Source organism: Hemicordylus capensis, chromosome 3 (assembly GCF_027244095.1).
Source record: "Hemicordylus capensis ecotype Gifberg chromosome 3, rHemCap1.1.pri, whole genome shotgun sequence".
Lineage (NCBI taxonomy): Eukaryota > Metazoa > Chordata > Lepidosauria > Squamata > Cordylidae > Hemicordylus > Hemicordylus capensis.
In genome coordinates, this window is record NC_069659.1 from 43,382,421 (window position 1) to 43,401,339 (window position 18,919).

The following is an 18,919-nucleotide window of genomic DNA, read 5'->3' on the forward strand; positions in this document are numbered from 1 at the left end:
CAGCCTAATGAAGCTCTTGCAGAGAGATACTGTGCTAGCGCAATGCTTTTGTGCAAGAATCCTTGCGCTTATTCTGGAGCTTGTGTTCCAGACTAACGTTGCTACATCAAGCAAGCTTGTGTTTGGACAATATTGTGCAACTTCTCATTTGTTTTAAATGGAACGTTTGTGCAATTGCACAAACCTTGGGGGGGTGGGTTAGCGCAACTATGCAATCTTCATGGGCTAGTGCAACTTTGTTCATTATGCAAGCACTTCATTGGTAGGATATCAGCCACTGCGTTCTTTTTAATTGAAGGGAACCATAATTAAAACATCAAGCACCACTAACGTGATGCATTTTTTTGCTATATAGATATTTGTCTAATTAATTATGGGTGGTTTTGGAGACCATGTGATAAAGGAGAAGGATTTGTGTCTGCTCTTCCAATGTATGAAAGACTGTTGCTGTCCTGTAAGCCAGGCAGCTTATTTACCAGGCAGCAATAGTCTTTATTAAATTGGAGGAGGGGTGCACATTTCCCCCCTCTACCCATGGCCTCCATAGTCTAAGCCCTTTTATTGAATATAGCAATAGCAATAGCACTTACATTTATATACTGCTTTATAGCCGGAGCTCTCTAAGCGGTTTACAATGATTTAGCATATTGCCCCCAACATTCTGGGTACTCATTTTACCTACCTCGGAAGGATGGAAGGCTGAGTCAACCTTGAGCCCCTGGTCAGGATTGAACTTGTAACCTTCTGGTTACAGGGCAGCAGTTTTACCACTGCGCCACCAGGGGCTCTTTATAAGACTCAGCAACTGAATATATTGACGATCTCACTACATAAGCCACACACAGGAACAGGCATTGTGAATTCCCCCCCAACCCATCACTAGCTGCGATGTACTTATGGGCCACTTCATGCATTATATAGAGGAATATGCTTGTGTCAGGGTGCCCCAACAGTTCCCCTGGTGGTGGGGATGGCAGCACACCCAGAGCATGCCACCTCAACTCCAGAATCTCACCAGAGAGCTGATTGGGTGAAGATAGGCAATGACAGATGGCTGGGAGGCCAGGGAAAGGCTCAGGATGTCCAAAAACCAAGATCTCACAAGGGTTAGAAATCCAGTGCGATGGGATTTCATCCTCTTGTGAAAACTGTGAAGTCTGTCGAGGACTGTTTAAAGACAAGACCCGTGATGGGATAGGCATGGAGGCAGCAGTAGGACTTAGGGGTGTGCAAACAGGTTTGAATTTGAACCGGTTCCGTTTGAAGGTTTGAACTCGAACCAAACAGAGCATTGAATTGGCAATGCCGGTCCGAGTTCAAACCAAACAGAGCCTGGTACTATTCAGACAGGTTTGAACTGGTATGAAGTGGTTTGAGCCTCCAAAACTGGGTTGGGTAGTAGGCACCCATGGGTGCCAACTACCACCCAAACCCCAAAGCAATTGGATACTCCTATAATATTTAATGTTTTAAATGGATTTTTCCCATAGGGTATAATGGGGACTTGGACTGGCCCATTATTCCCTATTCAGAGCACCTAGGGGCACAAAGCCGGGTTAGGTCTATCACCCACCAAACTCCAAAGCAATCAGACACTCATGTGATTATTAATGATTTTTTAAAGATTTTTTCAATTTTTGCATTTTTGCAATTAAAGTCACACACTGTCCATTCATTGCATTGAAACAAGCTAAAATCTTTTTAAAAATTCTTTTAAAAAAACACCCATAAACCCCACCAATTTGGGGCTTCCTGGGGGAGTTCTGGCTCAACCTGCCATGCCTACCACCCACCCCAGTTTTGTGCCCCTAGGTGCTCCACATAGGGAATAATGAGTTGGTTCAAATCCCCATTATACCCTATGTAGAACCTTTTAGAACCGGTTCGAATTGGGTTCAAATTCGAACTGAATCATGGGGGGTGTTCAAGCAAAACCAAAACCAAACCTATCCACCATGGTTCGAAGCTGGTTAGTATTTCAGTAGGTACCACCCTAGTAGGGGTGTGCACAGAACCGGCAGTTCAAGTGCATTGAACCTTTTGTCTCTACTGAAATATGTACACAGCAATTTTGCCTCTATGAACGTGCTTTGCATTGCACTGCATTGCTCATATGATAAATAAATCTTTTGAACCTTTTTGGGTGACTCTGGGCCACTTCTCTCTCAGCCTAAGCTACTTCACAGGGTTGTTGTGAGGAGAAACCTAAGTATGTAGTACACCGCTCTGGGCTTTTTGGAGGAAGAGCGGGATATAAAATGTAAAAAATAAATAAAATAATAAATAACATTCAGTAACATTATTTAAACATTCTCATAACCGTAGCTAGTAACTACACATAGTTGTCAATTTATTTGCAAACCACACTTGAAAATATCTGACAATTTTTAAAATACATTTGAACAATTTAGTGCATATCGTATATACCTACATTGATTTACCATGAAATAAAATTCTCTGCCCAGAACCAGGCTGCTCAGACACAATTGTGTTCCATGTTACTCCATATTTGGCATTATGTTTCAAACTCATCATACTTTCCAGACTATACAATTTCTTCAACTATAGCTGCCAAATATTGTATTTTGGGTACAAGTTTCCTTTTTTTTTTTTTAATGACCACTTGTGTGATTAACAGAACTTAACAGCTCCCAAAGTATTTAATCTAATGACGCAAAGCATTGTAATTACCCTGTTCTCATCACCCAAGAATTGTTGATATTAGAAATGCTCTGGAGTACATCACTATGAATTCATCCATATAACTGAACACATTAAATGCTGATATGAATCTGTTCCCCCTGTTTTATTCTAAGAATGTGATTCAGTAGATATTAAAGAGTTACTGGCTAAAACAATGAATGTGATATAAACATAAGGTTAATTTTGAATTCAGTTAATGCATCTTGGTTTGGTGGATTCTGCAAGCAGAGTAAGAATAGTCTACTGGGAGTATGAGAATTAATTTGGATAACATGAATAAAACTGTTCAGATTTTTGGCATGGACATATCAAGATATATGCCATCACTGATGCTAAGTATAAGTATATCCTATGGTGTTAATTGGTGGGGGAGATGGAGAAGGAGAAAAGCCTGAAGCCACCGTATTAACACTTTCTCTTCTTGTTGAGAAAAAAAATTACATTAAGCATTATTTCTGTATTTCAGAGAGAGTCAGGACATCTGCTCCCTTTAAAGCTATTGCAAGAAGGGAATTTTAATCTGTAATAGCCAAAATTTGATCGAGGCTTGCATATCAATTCCAGCCCATCACTGGCCATCTCCTTTTCCTCCTCCTCAACATATTTATATACCACTTTTCAATAAGTTCTCAAACTGGTTTGCCTAGAAAAATAATAAATAAAATAAAATAAAGCTCCCTGTTCCAAAAGGGCTCATAATCTAAAAATAAGCATGAGGTAGACACTAGCAGTGAGATGAACATCGTTTTAAAATATGCTGCTTTACTCAGTTTGCAGGGGTCTGCACAATTGCTAACATACTTTTTTAAATTAAATTTTTATTAATTTTAACAATATCTTAACATTCACAACATATTGAACAAATATGGACTTCCCGCTCACACCTCCTCATGAATCACCAACTATAAAATTAACCCTTGCTATAATAATAATTCAAAAAATAGATCTAAACCTTACAAACACGATTTTGATCTACCCAACCTGCTAATATTACTAGATTTCAAACCCTGTTGTAAAATCAATATTAGGAAAATAGTTCTTTAAATATAATAAGAATGGTTTCCAATCTTCTTTAAAGCATTCTAAATTTTGGTCTCTTATCAGTACTGTAAGTTTTGCCATCTCCGCATATTCCAAACTTTTTATCAACCAATCTTCTTTTGAAGGCAGTTCATTACTCTTCCATTTCTGTGCATATATTATTCTGGCCGCTGTGGTAGCGTATATAAAGAATGTTAAATTAGTTGTAGAAAACACTCCTTGCGTTATTCCCAGCAGGAAGGATTCTGGCTTCTTAGGAAATGTCATTTTAAATATTTTCTTTAACTCATTATATATCATGTCCCAAAAGGCCTTAGCCTTCCTACAAGTCCACCACATATGAAAAAAGATTCCTTCAGAGTGTCCACATTTCCAACATTTGTTTGAAACATTTTTATACATTAATGCCAAACAATTGCTAACATATTGAGCCCTTTTTCACAATTAGTGAGAAGGGCTTGAGGGCGGGCGGTGGGGGAAGGCTGCTCAAACTTACCTTCCCCACAGACGATCTATCAGTCCTTGCTGGGCATGCTCCCTGTGCACCTAGACAATCCTCCGCTGGCCCAGGCAGTGTGAAGGGTCCAGACCCTGGAAATCCCATGATGCACCCGTGCAAGAGTGCAATGCATTGTGGGTATCTCAGCAGTGATGTGTGGTCACTGCTACAGCACCAGCTAAAAGCAGCCTGCACAGTACACACTAAAAAAGACGGGGCTAACGGAGCGTTCGCTCCCTTAACCTTGTTTAGGAGGCTGGGTCTGCAAGCAGGTTTGCCACCAAAGCACCACCAGGATCAGCCGCAATCCTGCTGGCTCTTACGAGCAGCCAAGAATGGGCTTGGCTGCCTTAGCCCATCCTTGGCTTCATGTGAGAACAGCCTCATTGTGTCACCCCTTTCATATTCTCAACCCTCATACTATTCTGCATGCCAGAGTTACCTGCCACGCCTCTCCCATTGGCAGCCCTTGAAGTGAAGAGCAGTGCTCATATGATCAGGCTGAAACAGGTCCTTGCAGTTTAAAAAACAAAAAACTGGTAATTGCCATATGTAAGGTTTCATGGTAATTCAGCTTCAGTGTGTGATTGTTTACTAATTGTACAAAACTATCTTATTTAGCATATAATACAAAATATGCCGCTCCATGCTAATATTAAAATGCATTTAACGACATAGTTTGATTCATGATCCAGCCACATTTAAGCATTCTCAAGTAGCTTTGACTAGGCAAATTGAGCACTTATTTACATCTCTGCCATTGGAACCAAGGGACTAAAAGTGCTTGACTTTAACTGGAACATTTATTTTATTAGTAACTGTCCTGGATTGGGCACATATCTACTACTATGACTATGAAGGGAAGTAAGAAGTGATGTCCCCCAAGGGACTGTTTAACTTATTCATAAGTGTTCTAGAAGTTGGGGTAATCAGCAAAGTGGCCAGATTTGCAGATGACACTAAACTATTTAGGGTAGTGAAATCCAAAAGAAATTGTGAGGAGTTCCAAAAGGATCTCACCAAACTCAGTGAGCAGGCAACAAAATGGCAGATGCAGTTCAATGTAAGTAAGTGTAAAGTGATGCACATTGGGGAAAATACAAACAAACACCCAACTTCACAAAAATCCACTTTTTGCATCATTGGGTGGGGGGGCGTTAAATCCGAACTCTCAGTAAAGCCACGCTGTCTGGAAATGCTCCACGAGAGAGATCTTGGGGTTATGGTGGACAGCTCGTTGAAAGTGTTGATTCAGTGAGCAGCTGCTGTGAAAAAGGCATATTCCATGCTAGGAATCATTAGGAAAGGGATTTAAAATAAAAATGCTAATATTATAATGCCCTTATACAAATCCATGGTGCAGCCACATCTGGCGTACTGCATGCAGTTCTGGTCACCGTATTTTAAGAAGGACATTGCAGAACTGGAAAAGGTGTAAAAGAGGGCAATCAAGATGACCAGGGGCCTGGAGCACCTTCCTTATGAGGCAAGGCTACAGCATCTGGGGCTTTTTAGGCTGGAAAATAGGTGACTATGGGGAGACATGATAGAGGTGTATAAAATTCTGCATGGAGTAGAGAGAATGGTCAGAGATAAATTTTTCTCCCTCTCTCACAACACTAGAACCAGGGATCATCCCATGAAATTGAAGGCTGGGAATTTTAGGACCAACAAAAGGAAGTACTTTTTCGCACAGAGCATAATTAATCTATGGAATTTTCTGCCACAGGATGTAGTGATGGCCAGAAGCTTGGATGGCTTTAAAAGGAGATTAGACAAATTCACAGAGGACAGGTCTATCTGGTGGCTATAGGTTACTTCCAGCCTCAGAGACAAGATGCCTCTAAATACCAGTTGCAGGGGAGTAACAGCAAGAGAGAGGGCATGCCCCTACCTCTTGCCTGCGGGCTTCTCAGGGGCATCTGGTGGGCCACTGTGTGAAACAGAATGCTTGAATGGATGGGCCTTGGGCCAGATCCAGCAGAGCTGTTCTTATGTTCTTACTCCTATTGCTGCTGCTATACTACAATATGTAATTCATATTTCTGTTATTAGAATCTCTAGCTATATTTCACATGCAAGAAAATATTCCAGAAGTTCCCCAAATTAAAATTATTTTGTAGTCTATCCAATATATGAAACATAAATAGTCTCTGGAATGTTTTGGACATCACGCGTAAATGAATTGTACTCCTCCAGTCTCTTGATGACAGCATTCTCATGTAGACCCAACACATTATATTGTTGTAATTCTTCCACTCCAGGATTTAGATGCTTTTGGTCTGTATTATAATTCATTAATAGTGGTAGTTGCATGAAGAGACTGAAGACATATTTATTCACCCAGGCTTTTAATTAGATTTATAGTTTTAATATTTTAATGGGTTTTTAAAATGAGTTTAATGTTGATAATTTTAATGTTTGAATTATTTTAATTGTTTAATTGATTTCAATGAGTTAAAGAAAATATTTAAAATGACGTTTCCTAAGAGGCCAGAATCCTTCCTGCTGGGAATAATACAAGGTGCAATTTCTACAACTAATTCAATGTTTTTTATGTACGCTTCTACGGCGGCTAGAATTATATATGCACAGAAATGGAAGAGTAATGAACTGCCTTCAAAAGAAGATTGGCTGATTAAAATTTTGGAATATGCGGAGATGGCAAAACTTACAACACTAATAAGAGACCAAAATTTGGAATGCTTCAAAGAAGATTGGAAACCATTCTTGTTGTATCTAAAGAATTATTTTCCTACTATAGACTTTACAGCAGGGTTCGGACTTTAGTAAAAAAAACTGCAGGTTGGGTAGATTAGCTGTGTTTGTAAGGGTTTAAATTTATGTTTTGAACTATTATTATAGCAAGGGTAAACTTTATAGCTGATGATTCACGAAGAGATGTGTGCGGGAAGTCCACTTTTGTCTATTTGTAATCAATGACAATATTATTATTGTTAAAATTAATAAAAATTGAATTTGGAAAAAAAAATTGTTTAATTGATTTAATGTTTAAATGATTTTAACTGTAAACCACCCAGGTTGTGGGCAGTATAAAAATATGTTGGAAGGATCGATGGATGGATGGATAGACAGATAGATAAGCAATGTATTAATGTGAAATGTTAATTAATTCTTTATTAATTCCTTCATTAATTTAAAGCATTAAATCTAGACTGCACTCAGATTAGTGAGTTGTTATATAATCCCTTCACTTGTTACATGTGTCTCGTTTTTTTGGGGGGTGTTTTTTTGGTTGTAGGAGCCTTTTACAACCTTCTTCCTCAATGCAAATGATGGAAAATTTGATCATCCAGATCGAACCTTCTCTTCAGTGGCAAGATCATGGAGAACTAGCCAAAGAGACACTTCAGATGTGAAGGTAGGGTTAAAGTTTTATGTTTGTACATGCAAAAAACCCCACACCAAAAAACCTGAGTAACTGTCAGATGATAAGTTACCATTGGCTCATGTGCATTTCTTACGTTTTGTTTCACATATGAACAAAGGGGAAGGTTGTATCATTACTTTAAAGAGGCAGATTTTATACACTGTAGGAAACAAAGACTCTTCCAATATTCGAGTGCTTAAAACGTCTTTTGTTCCTGCAAAGAAATCTATTCTAATTTAAATCAAATAATCACAAGATAGAGAAAAGCCCAATAAATTGTTCTTCCCTGCTGTTAACTCAATATTTGGCCCATTCCATAAAAACTGCAAGATTGGATTTGACCTTAAAGTGTCATATTGTTATAGCTCGCTGAGCTCTGGCTTTGCATTGCCTGGGGCAATTAATAAAGCATTAATGACAAGACACATTTAAAATGTATGCTTTTCTGTAAGCCTTAGCTTTTACTTCACTGTGCCTGGGGATATTATGCAACAGTACACATCAGATTGAACCAATATCTACACAATACATAGAAACAGCCGGAGAGCAGGTTAATTTCACAATTGTTATTATGCACCCATTGTTGTATATAAATGTTTTTGTGTGTTTACATGGGACTTTATGAAAGTGAACCCTATGTTCATGCTTTATTTTAACAAATAAGATAATTTCCTGCTTATCAATTAGCATAGTATTTCCAGACTGCATTAAACATTAGTAGTGTGATCTTTTTGATTTTAAATCTTCCATTATTGTGTTTTGCTTTTGTACACACACATATATGGAATTAATGTTGCATTATTCTCAAGGAATTGCCTGGGATCTGAAACGGAAGAAGATATTTGAAGTTACTACTTTGTATTTATCCTAGACCTCTTTTTGTCTTTTTAAAATGCACATTCCTAGAGCCTTCTTTTATAGGTACTTATGATCTCAAAATCAATTTATACTTATGTTACTAGGAGTTACATTATTTATATATTGAATTTTTGCTCTGACTTAGGAGGGAGAAATAATTGGTTGAACAAAGAAAAGGTAAACTTAAGAACTGTTACTAGGTCCTTGTATGATTTGGATTCCATTGGAAATCAATGTCATTTGATATATATAATCAGCATTACAGAGAAAGGCATGCTTTTGGCTAGGGAAGCATCAACATGAGCTTACACATTAAATAATTCACATTTTTCTCCAAATGAAAAATAATGGATACTTTTTATGGTTATATCTTCTGTTGCAAAGGAAAAGCACAGTGTAGCATCCCAATCCACTAGGGCAGAATTCCCAGGACTGCACAGCCCTCAAGCACATATTCCTGAAGTCAAGAAGTCCTTTTGTGGGGAGGAGAAAGTATTAAAAATCACTCGCCACTCCCCACATTTCCCTGCTTGGCAGCATGCTGGTCAAAGCTGTGAAGAGGAGACTTCTACCAATGCAGCTCTTGTTACACAATTCTAACACTGAACAGAATGTCAAACAGCAATATTTGTTTGCCAGTCTTATGTTTCAGTTAGACTCCCTCTAGATATATAAAGTACATATTAACTTGAACTGTTCAAATAGCTAGGTCACTTTGCCAGGCCATATTGATGCAGTTACAGTGTGCGAGTTGATTTAATATTAAGTAATATTTCAAGAATACTAGAAGTGCTCCAAATCAGTCTGTATCTTTGTGATCTATGTGTTATAGTTCTTTAGTACATTAGCATACTAATCGTGTAGGGTAATACACCGTATAAACTGAAATAAATACTTTACATTTATATTATTTTGTTTTTGTATATATTATTAATTTTGTATATATTATTGGCTCTCATTAATTTCTATTTGATTTTTGTCAACATCCGTGCTGTCCAGATGCTACACAGAACCTTGGTGTAAACATTGGCTTACATGTTCTGCAGCGTAATGTGGGTGCTGCCAGATCTGCCTCCTCTACTCTACAAACATGGCAACACTTCTCCTCCTCTACAAACATGGCAACACTTCTGCACAAGAGGGCAGTACCACTAGCACTGGTGCAATTGCACTACTTCCATTATTCCCATAGAAGTAACATGCAACATGTGACCACACAAGGGTGCTGTACTGTGATCACACAAGGGTGACAGTACAAGGGTACTGTCCTCTTGCATTGCAGTGTCTCCACATGTCTTACAGCCCCATGGTGACGTGGGCAGGTCTGTCACTGCCCACATTACACTGTGATGTTTTTCAGCACCTGTTGACTTTCTTCACTCTCCACTTGGTGGTGGTCGTTACTATTTTAAGCACCAGCAGTCTTGCTCTGTAGTTTTCCAAAGATGGATGAATGCTTATTCATTTTATGGGAAACCAAAATTATATAGATAGATTTGCCCCGATGCTTCAGTTCCCTCTGCTGAAGAGAAAAAACTTTTTAATACTGGAAAACCATTTGTTTCTAGTGCACCAACATGGCACACCAGGTGATAATGTAATTCTGCCCATGCAGAGTATTCACAAGCTAAAGTTGCACAAGAAGATACTCAGAATTACTGTGTTATGACCTGTGGTCACAACAATAAACATATTACTTACTTACTCGGAATTACGTTTTTATTTCCCTACGTCAGTTAGGAGATGATAGACAGATGTTATCTATGAACATAAAGAATTTGCAATTCTGTCTATCTATCTATCTATCTATCTATCTATCTATCTATCTATCTATCTATCTATCTATCTATTAAAAGAATTATATACCACCTTCAGTGCTGGAGGAACCCCAAGGCACATAATAAATTCATGTAATAGAATATAATTGATATTTACATATTGATGTCCATCAGAAATTGCTTGAACGTGTTTTTTTCTTCTCTTCAGCATATATTTTCTTTCATTTTCAGCGTATATTTTCTTTCATTTTCACATTATGAAATAATGAAAACAAAGCTTCTGGCTGCTTGATAGAACACAACCATCAGTTGGCCCTTGATAATACCCAGTGGATTGTGGCATAAGGTTTTCAAAAACAAGCATTCCCTTAGCATAATATAAACAAAGGCTACATAATGCCATGTTAGACAGATTAGCACATTAACATACGAAGCTGCCATATACTGAGACAACCCATTGGTTCATCTGGCTCTGAATGGTCTACACTGACTGGCAATGGCTCACCAGGGTTTTGAAACAAGGTTCTTGCCCCAGCCCTACCTAGAAATGCCAGTGATTGAATTGGGACCTTCTGCATGTGAAACATGTGCTCTGCCACTGAGCTAGAGCCCTTCCCCATAACACAGTAGTATACAAAGGAGACCTGTGGATAAAAACATGTATTTGTCATTGTACTTTTTAAACGTTGGCTTTTACTTCTAGTAATCAATGAAAAATGAATAATAGTAGAGTGATCCTTCTGCAAGCTGACCGATTGAAAATGACTACAACTTATCCATTTCATTTTTCACATTTCCTACTGTTCCTACTGCTCCCTTTTTATTTCCCTTTTCAATTTGTGTAATTCTGGCACCCAAAGAATGCAGCGTTCAAAAACTAATTTCCTTGAATGCCTCTCATACATACTATATTGCTCTTGGACAAGAGTGTTCAGATGTCAGAAAAGGTAGCTATGACAAAATGTCATTAAGGTGACATATTGTAAATTAATACAGTTAATGGAGGTCCTTATAACTCAATGAACCTCATAAGGTGATTGTGGAAATTAATGGCTACCAGGGGATCAGCCTTTTGTGGGGTGGGGTGGGGGAAAAGAAAAGTAACAGGTAAAGGTAGAAGGATATGGCAGTTTTAAAACCTTGCAGTGAATTATATTAGAAAAATGAAAATGTCTGTAGGGGGTGTGATTTCAGAGGTAGGCCATAAAATGGTGTACTGCTAGCAAAACTTATTAAACTGAAATGTCAGATTGGAGGCTTATGGTATACAATTATGTTAGTGTTAATAGTGGTATTCTATTACACCGAGATGTACTTTTAAAGTTTCATTTTTCAGCAGCTTCAGTTTATTCCAAGCTTATAAATTAGGAAATATGTTTTGGCATTCCCCCCACCCCACCTCCCCGTACAAAGACATAACACATGTAATACTATTAACAATACCTTTGGGTTTTCGCAGAGCTATTAAAATAAACTAGAGATCATATTTAAAGACATAAAATGTATGTTATAATATTCTTTTTTGTCCTTTTAAAACTCCCTGGTAGCTTTGTTGCATTGGTGTTTTTTTTTTTATTTCAGAAAAAAATAAAGAGCACTAAACCACTAAGACCACATGAAAGGTAGTTGCTTATTAAGTAGTAAAAATCGTAGCTATCTGACCAGATAGCAGACTAAAGTGGGAGGAAGAGGTATCATGTGAAAAGTCACAACACATTATTAGGTGGTCAAGAACTTTAGATTGTTCTGTTTGGTATAACTTTAATAATAAACTAGCCAACCCCCACAGAGCATCTGTGTGCTCGTTGGGGCTGGCTATTCCCTTCTCTCTCCTGCCCCACTCTTCCTCCCTCCCTTCTGCCCCACACTCTCGCCTCTCTTCCCCTCCCTCCCACTCCACTCTCTCTTGCCCTCCCTCCCCCTCCCACCCCTCTCTCACCCTCCCCGCCCTCTCACCCTCCTGCCCCAGTCTGTCCTGCCCTCCCTCGCCTCCCCCTGCTCCTCTCTCCTGCCCTCCCCCTGCCCCACTCCCCCTTGCCCTCCCCTCCCCCTACCCCACTCCCTCTTGTCCCTCTCCCCCCTGCCCCCTCCCTCTTGCCCTCCCCCTTGCCCTACTCCCTCTTGCCCTCCCACTGCCCCCTCCCTCTTGCCCTCCCCTCCCCCCTGCCCCACTCCCTCTTGCCCTCCCCTCCCCCTTTCCTTCCCCCTGCATTTTTAAAAGTTCTACTTACCGGGCCACCGCCGCTCCTCCTCCTCCTGTGCGGTAAACAGGAAAGTCCCGCCACCCGGTTCCCTACCACCCCAGTCTCCCAAGGGCTCCTCCTGGCCTCGGCGGCCGGTCATGGCACCACCTGGCCGAGAGCCGCCTCCGCGGCCTGTTCTGCCAGCGGGCCCGCCACAACAAGCACCGCCTCCGCGGCCTGCCGTGCCCGCTGCCGCCGCTTGCCAATCTTTGCAGCCGGCCACAGGCCAGCCACCTCTCCCCACACCCCTACCTTCTGCCCCAGTATCAGGGCCCACTGCCGCCCACCCGCCGCCTCGGCCCTTGGCTGGGCCCGCCACCACTTCACCACAGCCGGGCCCACGGCCACCACCTGTCATCAAGCCGGGCCCGCCAGCGGCCCTGGCTCACAGCCGGCCAATTCTCCTCCTCCTGGGTGTGCCAGCCAATCCGGCGCCTCTGCAGCCCAGCCAATCAGCTGGGCTGCTGGGACGCATTTTCCCTGGCACACCCAGGAGAAATATATAGAGAGAGATGGTGCATTTCACTGGAACTTTGAAATTATCCCTTGACATGATTCAACCAAATTGAAGCACTTCAAAATCTGGAGTTATTGACTTCTTAATGACTTCAGCCTTAGATTTGTAACCAAGGACTGAAGTTGGCTTGACCAGGTTGGTAAAAATTCGGTAACTCTTTCCCTGATCCACCTCAGACGTCACACCCAATGGGAGCACAGGCTCCTAGGGAACCTTTGGTTTCTGCCTTACTGATTTGGCAGCGGTCATATGAAACCACCCATTGAAAGATATTTATTTGTAAGGTTCTTTCAGTAAATGCTTTAGAGAAAGATGGGTTATAATGAAATAGAAATAAGAAATTAAATCTTCCTATGTAGTGTGCAGTACATGCTGGCTTATCTTGATTTATGTGGATTCATGACACTTGTGATTACATGAAAAATAAGGTTTTGTTCCTGAATTTTGGGGGGCATTTTTGAAAAATTAAAGGTTTTGCACAAACCTTTAATTTGAATTAAACCCTTAATTAAAGGTATTAAACGTTAGTACCTCACTGAGGAAGGGCAGGATGTCACCTTGCTTGAGTGAGGCAGTGTTTAGATCTCCTCTTAAGAAGTCCACTCTGGCTCCCCTGATGATGGATAATTATAGGACAGTCACCAAACTCCCATGGTTGAGTAAGAGTATGGTGGCTGACCAGCTCCAAGCAGTCTTGGAGGAAATTGATTATCTAGACCCAATTCAAACAGGCTTTAGGGCAGGCTATGGGGTTGAGATGGTCTTGAGATGGCCTTAGTTGGCCTGATGGATGACCTTTGCCAATGAATTGACAGAGGGAGTGTGACTTTGCTAGTTCTTTTGGATATCTCAGTGGCTTTTGATACTACCAACCATGATATGCTTCTGGGTTGCCTAAGGGATTTGGGGATAGGAGGCACTGTTTTACAGTGGTTCTGCTCCTATGTCTCAGGAAGATTTCAGATGGTCAAGCTTGGTGACAGTTGCTCTTCAAAACAGGAGCAACATTCTCCCACAGGGAACCCCTCAGGGCTCCATTCTGTTACCAATGCCTTTTATTTATTGTGTTTAACACATTTGTATACCACCCAAAAATCAAGTCTCTGAGCAGTTTACAACAAAACAATGAAAACAACAAATAAAAAGGTTAAATCATTACAATAATCTAAAATTTAAAACATTAAAACTATTAAAAACACAATTAAAATATCTAATTAAAAACCTGGGTGAACAAATGCATCTTGACTGCCTCTTTAAAAGTTGTAAGTGATGGGGAGGCTCTTATTTCAGTAGGAAGTATATTCTAAAGCCTCGGGATAGCAACGGAGAAGGCCCGTCCCTGAGTAGCCACCAAACGAGCCGGTGGCAACTGCAGACGAACCTCTTCAAATGATCTCAACGGGCAGTGTGGTTCATAGTGAAGAACGTATTCTCTTAAATACCCAAGGCCCAAGCTGTTTAGGGCTTTATAGGTTATAACAAAAACCTTGTACTTTGCCTGGAAATTTATTGGCAGCCAGTGTAGATCTTTTAAGATAGGAGTGATATGGTCTCTCAAAGATGACCCAGAGACCAACCTGGCTGCCGCATTTTGGACCAACTGCAGTTTCCAGACTACGTATAAAGGCAGCCCCACATAGAGCGCATTGCAGTAATCAAGTCTGGAGGTGACCAGCAGTAGTACTACTGTTCTGAGGTCGTTTATCTTGTTGCAATCTGTCGGATTTGAGTCGAGTCTTCCTTCACTTGCACTCTAGTTGTCTATCTTGCTGCTTCAGCCCCAATAATTCTTTTATATACCACTTTTGAAACAGGTCAGAGAGAATGCTTAGGAGTGATCATGTCTACTGCCCTGGTGAGTTTGCTGTTCTAGTTCTCCACCAGGGCATCTACAGGATCACCAGCAGAACCAAGACTTCTTGGAACCCTATTGGATCCAATAACCTTCTCGGTTATTCTAATGGGCCCCTCACCCCTGTGAAGGTGGGGTGTGACTGTGAGTACAACCTTAACCAGATGGTGGTCCGTCCATGACAATGGGGAAATCATGGAGTCCCCACCCATGGAACACCACCCTGATCAGAGTGAAAGACCAGATCAAGCGTGTGACCAGCAATGTGCGTTGGTCCCGAGAACCTTTGGGATAGGCTCATAGTTGTCATCGCTGCTATGAACTCCTGAGCCAGCCCAGACAAATTGGTCCAAAAGTGGACAGTGAAGTCCCCCAGCACCACAAGCCTGGGGGACTCCTACACCAAACCCGAGATCAAGTCCATCAGCTCAGTTTGCGATCCGGGATCGGGACTCCTCAGTTGCTGCCCCTGGGTTGTGGAACACACTCCTCATGGATATAAGAAGGTTATTTTTCTTGGAGACCTTCAGGAGAGCCTTAAGGACCCTCTTTTTTTTCCCTTTTTTTTTTTGCCTGGCTTTTTATGATATCTAGTTTTTATTTTAATTTTAATCTGGTTTAAATATTTTCTGGGTTTAATTGTTTTATTATGTGGTTTTGATTTTAATGTAAACTTCCCTGAACCACTTTAGGAAGGGTGGTATATAAGTTGAATGAATGAATGAGTTGCCTTCACAAAATTATGCAGTCATTCAACCAGGAGTAAGTCCCTGGAACACAGTGTTTTCAAATAGGTTTTCATAGTATTGGGCTTTTAGCCTTCATAGATGATATGTTTTAAAGATATGGCTTTTACTGTACTTTTCATACCAGTTACTTAAATAATAAGAAACTGCTGAGAACTGGGAGGAAGTGTGGAGCTTCATTCTTATCTTTAAAAGGACATAACACAGAGTTCTAGGCACATAAGAGAGAAGGAGAAAACATCGGAGTCAAGGTAAAAGGACAGAGAGTGGGGGGAGAAAGATGGATGATGTGAGGTGAAAGGGTCATAGAATCGGAAGCCATGGAAGGCAGTAAAGGCAGGATTAGGCGGGAGAGGGAATAAACAGATGAACAATAGTGGAATGCTTGTCATAGAGGGAAAGGGTTCAGAAAAAAGCACCACTGTTTAGAAAAATCAAATTAACATGTGGAGAGGTGAATCACAGTGAGCCAAGCACCAAAATCAGAGAAAAAAGTAGTGCAATGTGAGCAGTAGATTACATCAACATGAAAGTGGGGAGGGGAGATAAAGGCATGGAATGAACTTTAGAGGAAAGAGGGAATGTGAGAAGGGGTTGGAAAGTAGGGATGTGCACACAACTGGTTTGGCCTGTTTGGTTCAAATTCAAACTCAATTCAAACCAGCTTTGAATAGCTTTGGTAGCTTTGGTTTTGGTTTTGCTCAAAGCCCCCTTTGGTTTGTTTCGAATCCAAACTTGGACCAGTTCCAAAAGGTTCAACATAGGGTATGGTATAATGAGGAGTCGAACTGGCCCATTATTCCCTATGCAGAGTACATGGGGGCACAAAAACTGGGGTGAGTGGTAGGCACCCAGGGGTGCCTACCACCCACTGAACCCCAAAGCAATCAGACACTCCGGCGTTTTAAATGATTGTTTGAAGATTTTCCCAATTTTTGCACTTTTCCCATAGGGAATAATGAGGATTGAGGATGCCCCAACTGCCCCCCTGGGGGATGCCTAGGCACCAAAGTGGGTTTGGGTGCAAGGCAGGTATAGCCACAACTCCCCTCAGGAGCACCAAGCCAGTGGGCTCCATCATTTATTTTTTATAAGTTTTAAAAAAGATTTTAGCATGTTTCAATGTAATGAACAGTGTGTAACCTTAATTTCTGTGAACTCTGAGTTCAGAGTTCATAGCAATTAAGGTCACACACTGTTCTACTTATGAATGGGGAAGGAGGGACTCCTATTCATTGCATTGATCCCCCTCCCCCCCAACCCCATTAAATATTTCAGGAGTGTCCATTTGCTTTGGGGTTTGGATGGTAGTTGGCACCCATGGGTACCTACCACCCCAACCCAGTTTTGGAGGCTTGAACCTTCAAACTGATTCAAATAGAACCAGGCTCTGTTTGGTTCAAACTTGGACCGGCATTGCCAATTGAATGCCTGGTCTGGTTCAAGTTCGAACCTTTGAACTGAATAGGTTCAAATTTGAACCAGTTTGAATTCGAACCTGTTTGCACATTCCTAGTGGAAAGGGGGCAAGAAGTCACATAAACTAAATAGAGCATCACCATATCAGGACAGGGAGAAGTAACAAGGACTTGTTTCCCAATGGAAAGCAGAGATTCTAACTCAAAGTGAGATCTGTGTTTCAGTGAAGGCTGAGAGAGATTGTTGATTAAGGCAGATGTTGGAGAGGAGAAGCATTCATGAAAGGCACAAAAAGCCAAGACCAGCCCCATCCAAAGGAAGTGTGAAACTATATGTAAAACCTGAGGCAGGATATTTGGTGGGATCTGGAGAGGAGAGCTGGTCTTGTGATAGTAAGCATGACTTGTCCCCCTAGCAAAGCAGGGTCCGCCCTGGTTGCATTTGAATGGGAGACTAGGGATGTGTGGAGCGGTCCCAAGGTTCGGGGTTTGGGATCAAACCGAACCACCACCATCCCGGTTCTGTCAGGACCAGAACCGAACCTCCGGACAGTTCATGGATTTTTTTTTTAAAATTAAATTAATATAAAAGTACCTTTAGCCCCTTCGGGGGGCTTCCTGTATGCCATGGGGGGGAGGTTCACGAGGGTTCCTCTGCCCCCGCCGGCCTTTGAAATAACTGCCGTGGCCTGGGAATCTCAGCATTTTTGGCCCGTTCGGGCCTCTGTAGTAAGCAGCGGTGGCCATGTTGGCTGCTGCTGCGCATGTGTAATCGGCCTCTGTGAGGCCTGGCATGGTCCACAGCCTTGCAGAGGTCATTTGCGCAAGCATGGCAAAATGGCCACCGTGCATGCGCAAATGACCTCTGTGAGGCTGTGGGCCATGCCAGGCCTCACAGAGGCCATTTATGCATGCGCAGCGGCAGCCAACATAGCCACCGCCGCTTACTACAGAGGCCGGAACGGGCCAAAAATGCTCAGATTCCCAGGCCGCAGCAGTGATTTCAGAGGACCCCCCCCCACACACACGGCATACAGGAAGACCCCCAAAGGGGCTAAAGGTACTTTTATATTATTATTTTTTTAAATTTAAAAATCTGTGAACTGTCTGGACCCAGACCAGACCAGGGGGGGTTCGATGGGGGCCGGGCCGGACTTGGCCGGTCTGGTTCAAGTCCGGCCTAGCTGCTTCTGTGCACACCCCTATGGGATACCACATCTGAGCACTGTAAGATATTCTCCTCAGGGAATGGAGCCACTCTGGGAAGAGCAGAAGGTTTCAAGTTCCCTCTTTGGCATCTCCAAGATAGGGCTGAGAGAGATTGCTGCCTACAACCTCGGAGAAGCTGCTGCCAGTCTGTGAAGACAATACTGAGCTAGATAGACCAATGGTCTGACTCAGTATACAGCAGCTTCCTATGTTCCTGTATCTCACTTGTGCACCACTCAAGAATAAAGTGTCCTGTTCTGATCTTACACTAGGGAGGCTGATCTACAGGAAAACTCAGAGAGCGCACGTTAATCTGGCAGTCCTCCAGCTCCAGTTGAGCCCTCATATGTCTCCTGGCAAGCTCCACTCATCTACCACTTACCTGATGTGTTCTCTGCATCAGCAAGTGGGCACAGAAGGGCCATAGGCTTCTGTTTTGTTCCTTGTGCGAGGGGTGACATAGAAGAGGCTATCTCTAGGGGTTTGGGTTCAGGTTCCCAGGGCTTCTCTCTGCCTGTTTAATCCTTGCTGCAGAGGCCTGGATCATGAACCTAAGCAACTGGTGTCAATGGCAGAGATTTGCTTAGCTCTTTCCCATCCGAATTTCAACCCCTTGCTTGAGGTCAGCACCATGACAAAGAAGTGGAATGGCTTCTACTTCAGT

The 18,919-nt window shown here is 41.8% G+C and overlaps 1 protein-coding gene across 11 annotated transcripts in view; it reads left to right on the top strand.

Annotated features, from left to right (window-relative positions):
• Positions 1–18,919, top strand: part of NBEA (neurobeachin) — a 670,094-nt gene that overhangs the window by 574,033 nt on the left and 77,142 nt on the right. For all 11 annotated transcript variants that reach the window (XM_053311836.1, XM_053311837.1, XM_053311835.1 and 8 more), the window contains one exon: positions 7,506–7,625. In XM_053311836.1, the coding sequence (XP_053167811.1) occupies positions 7,506–7,625 (120 nt within the window). The remainder of the gene's footprint in view (positions 1–7,505; positions 7,626–18,919) is intronic.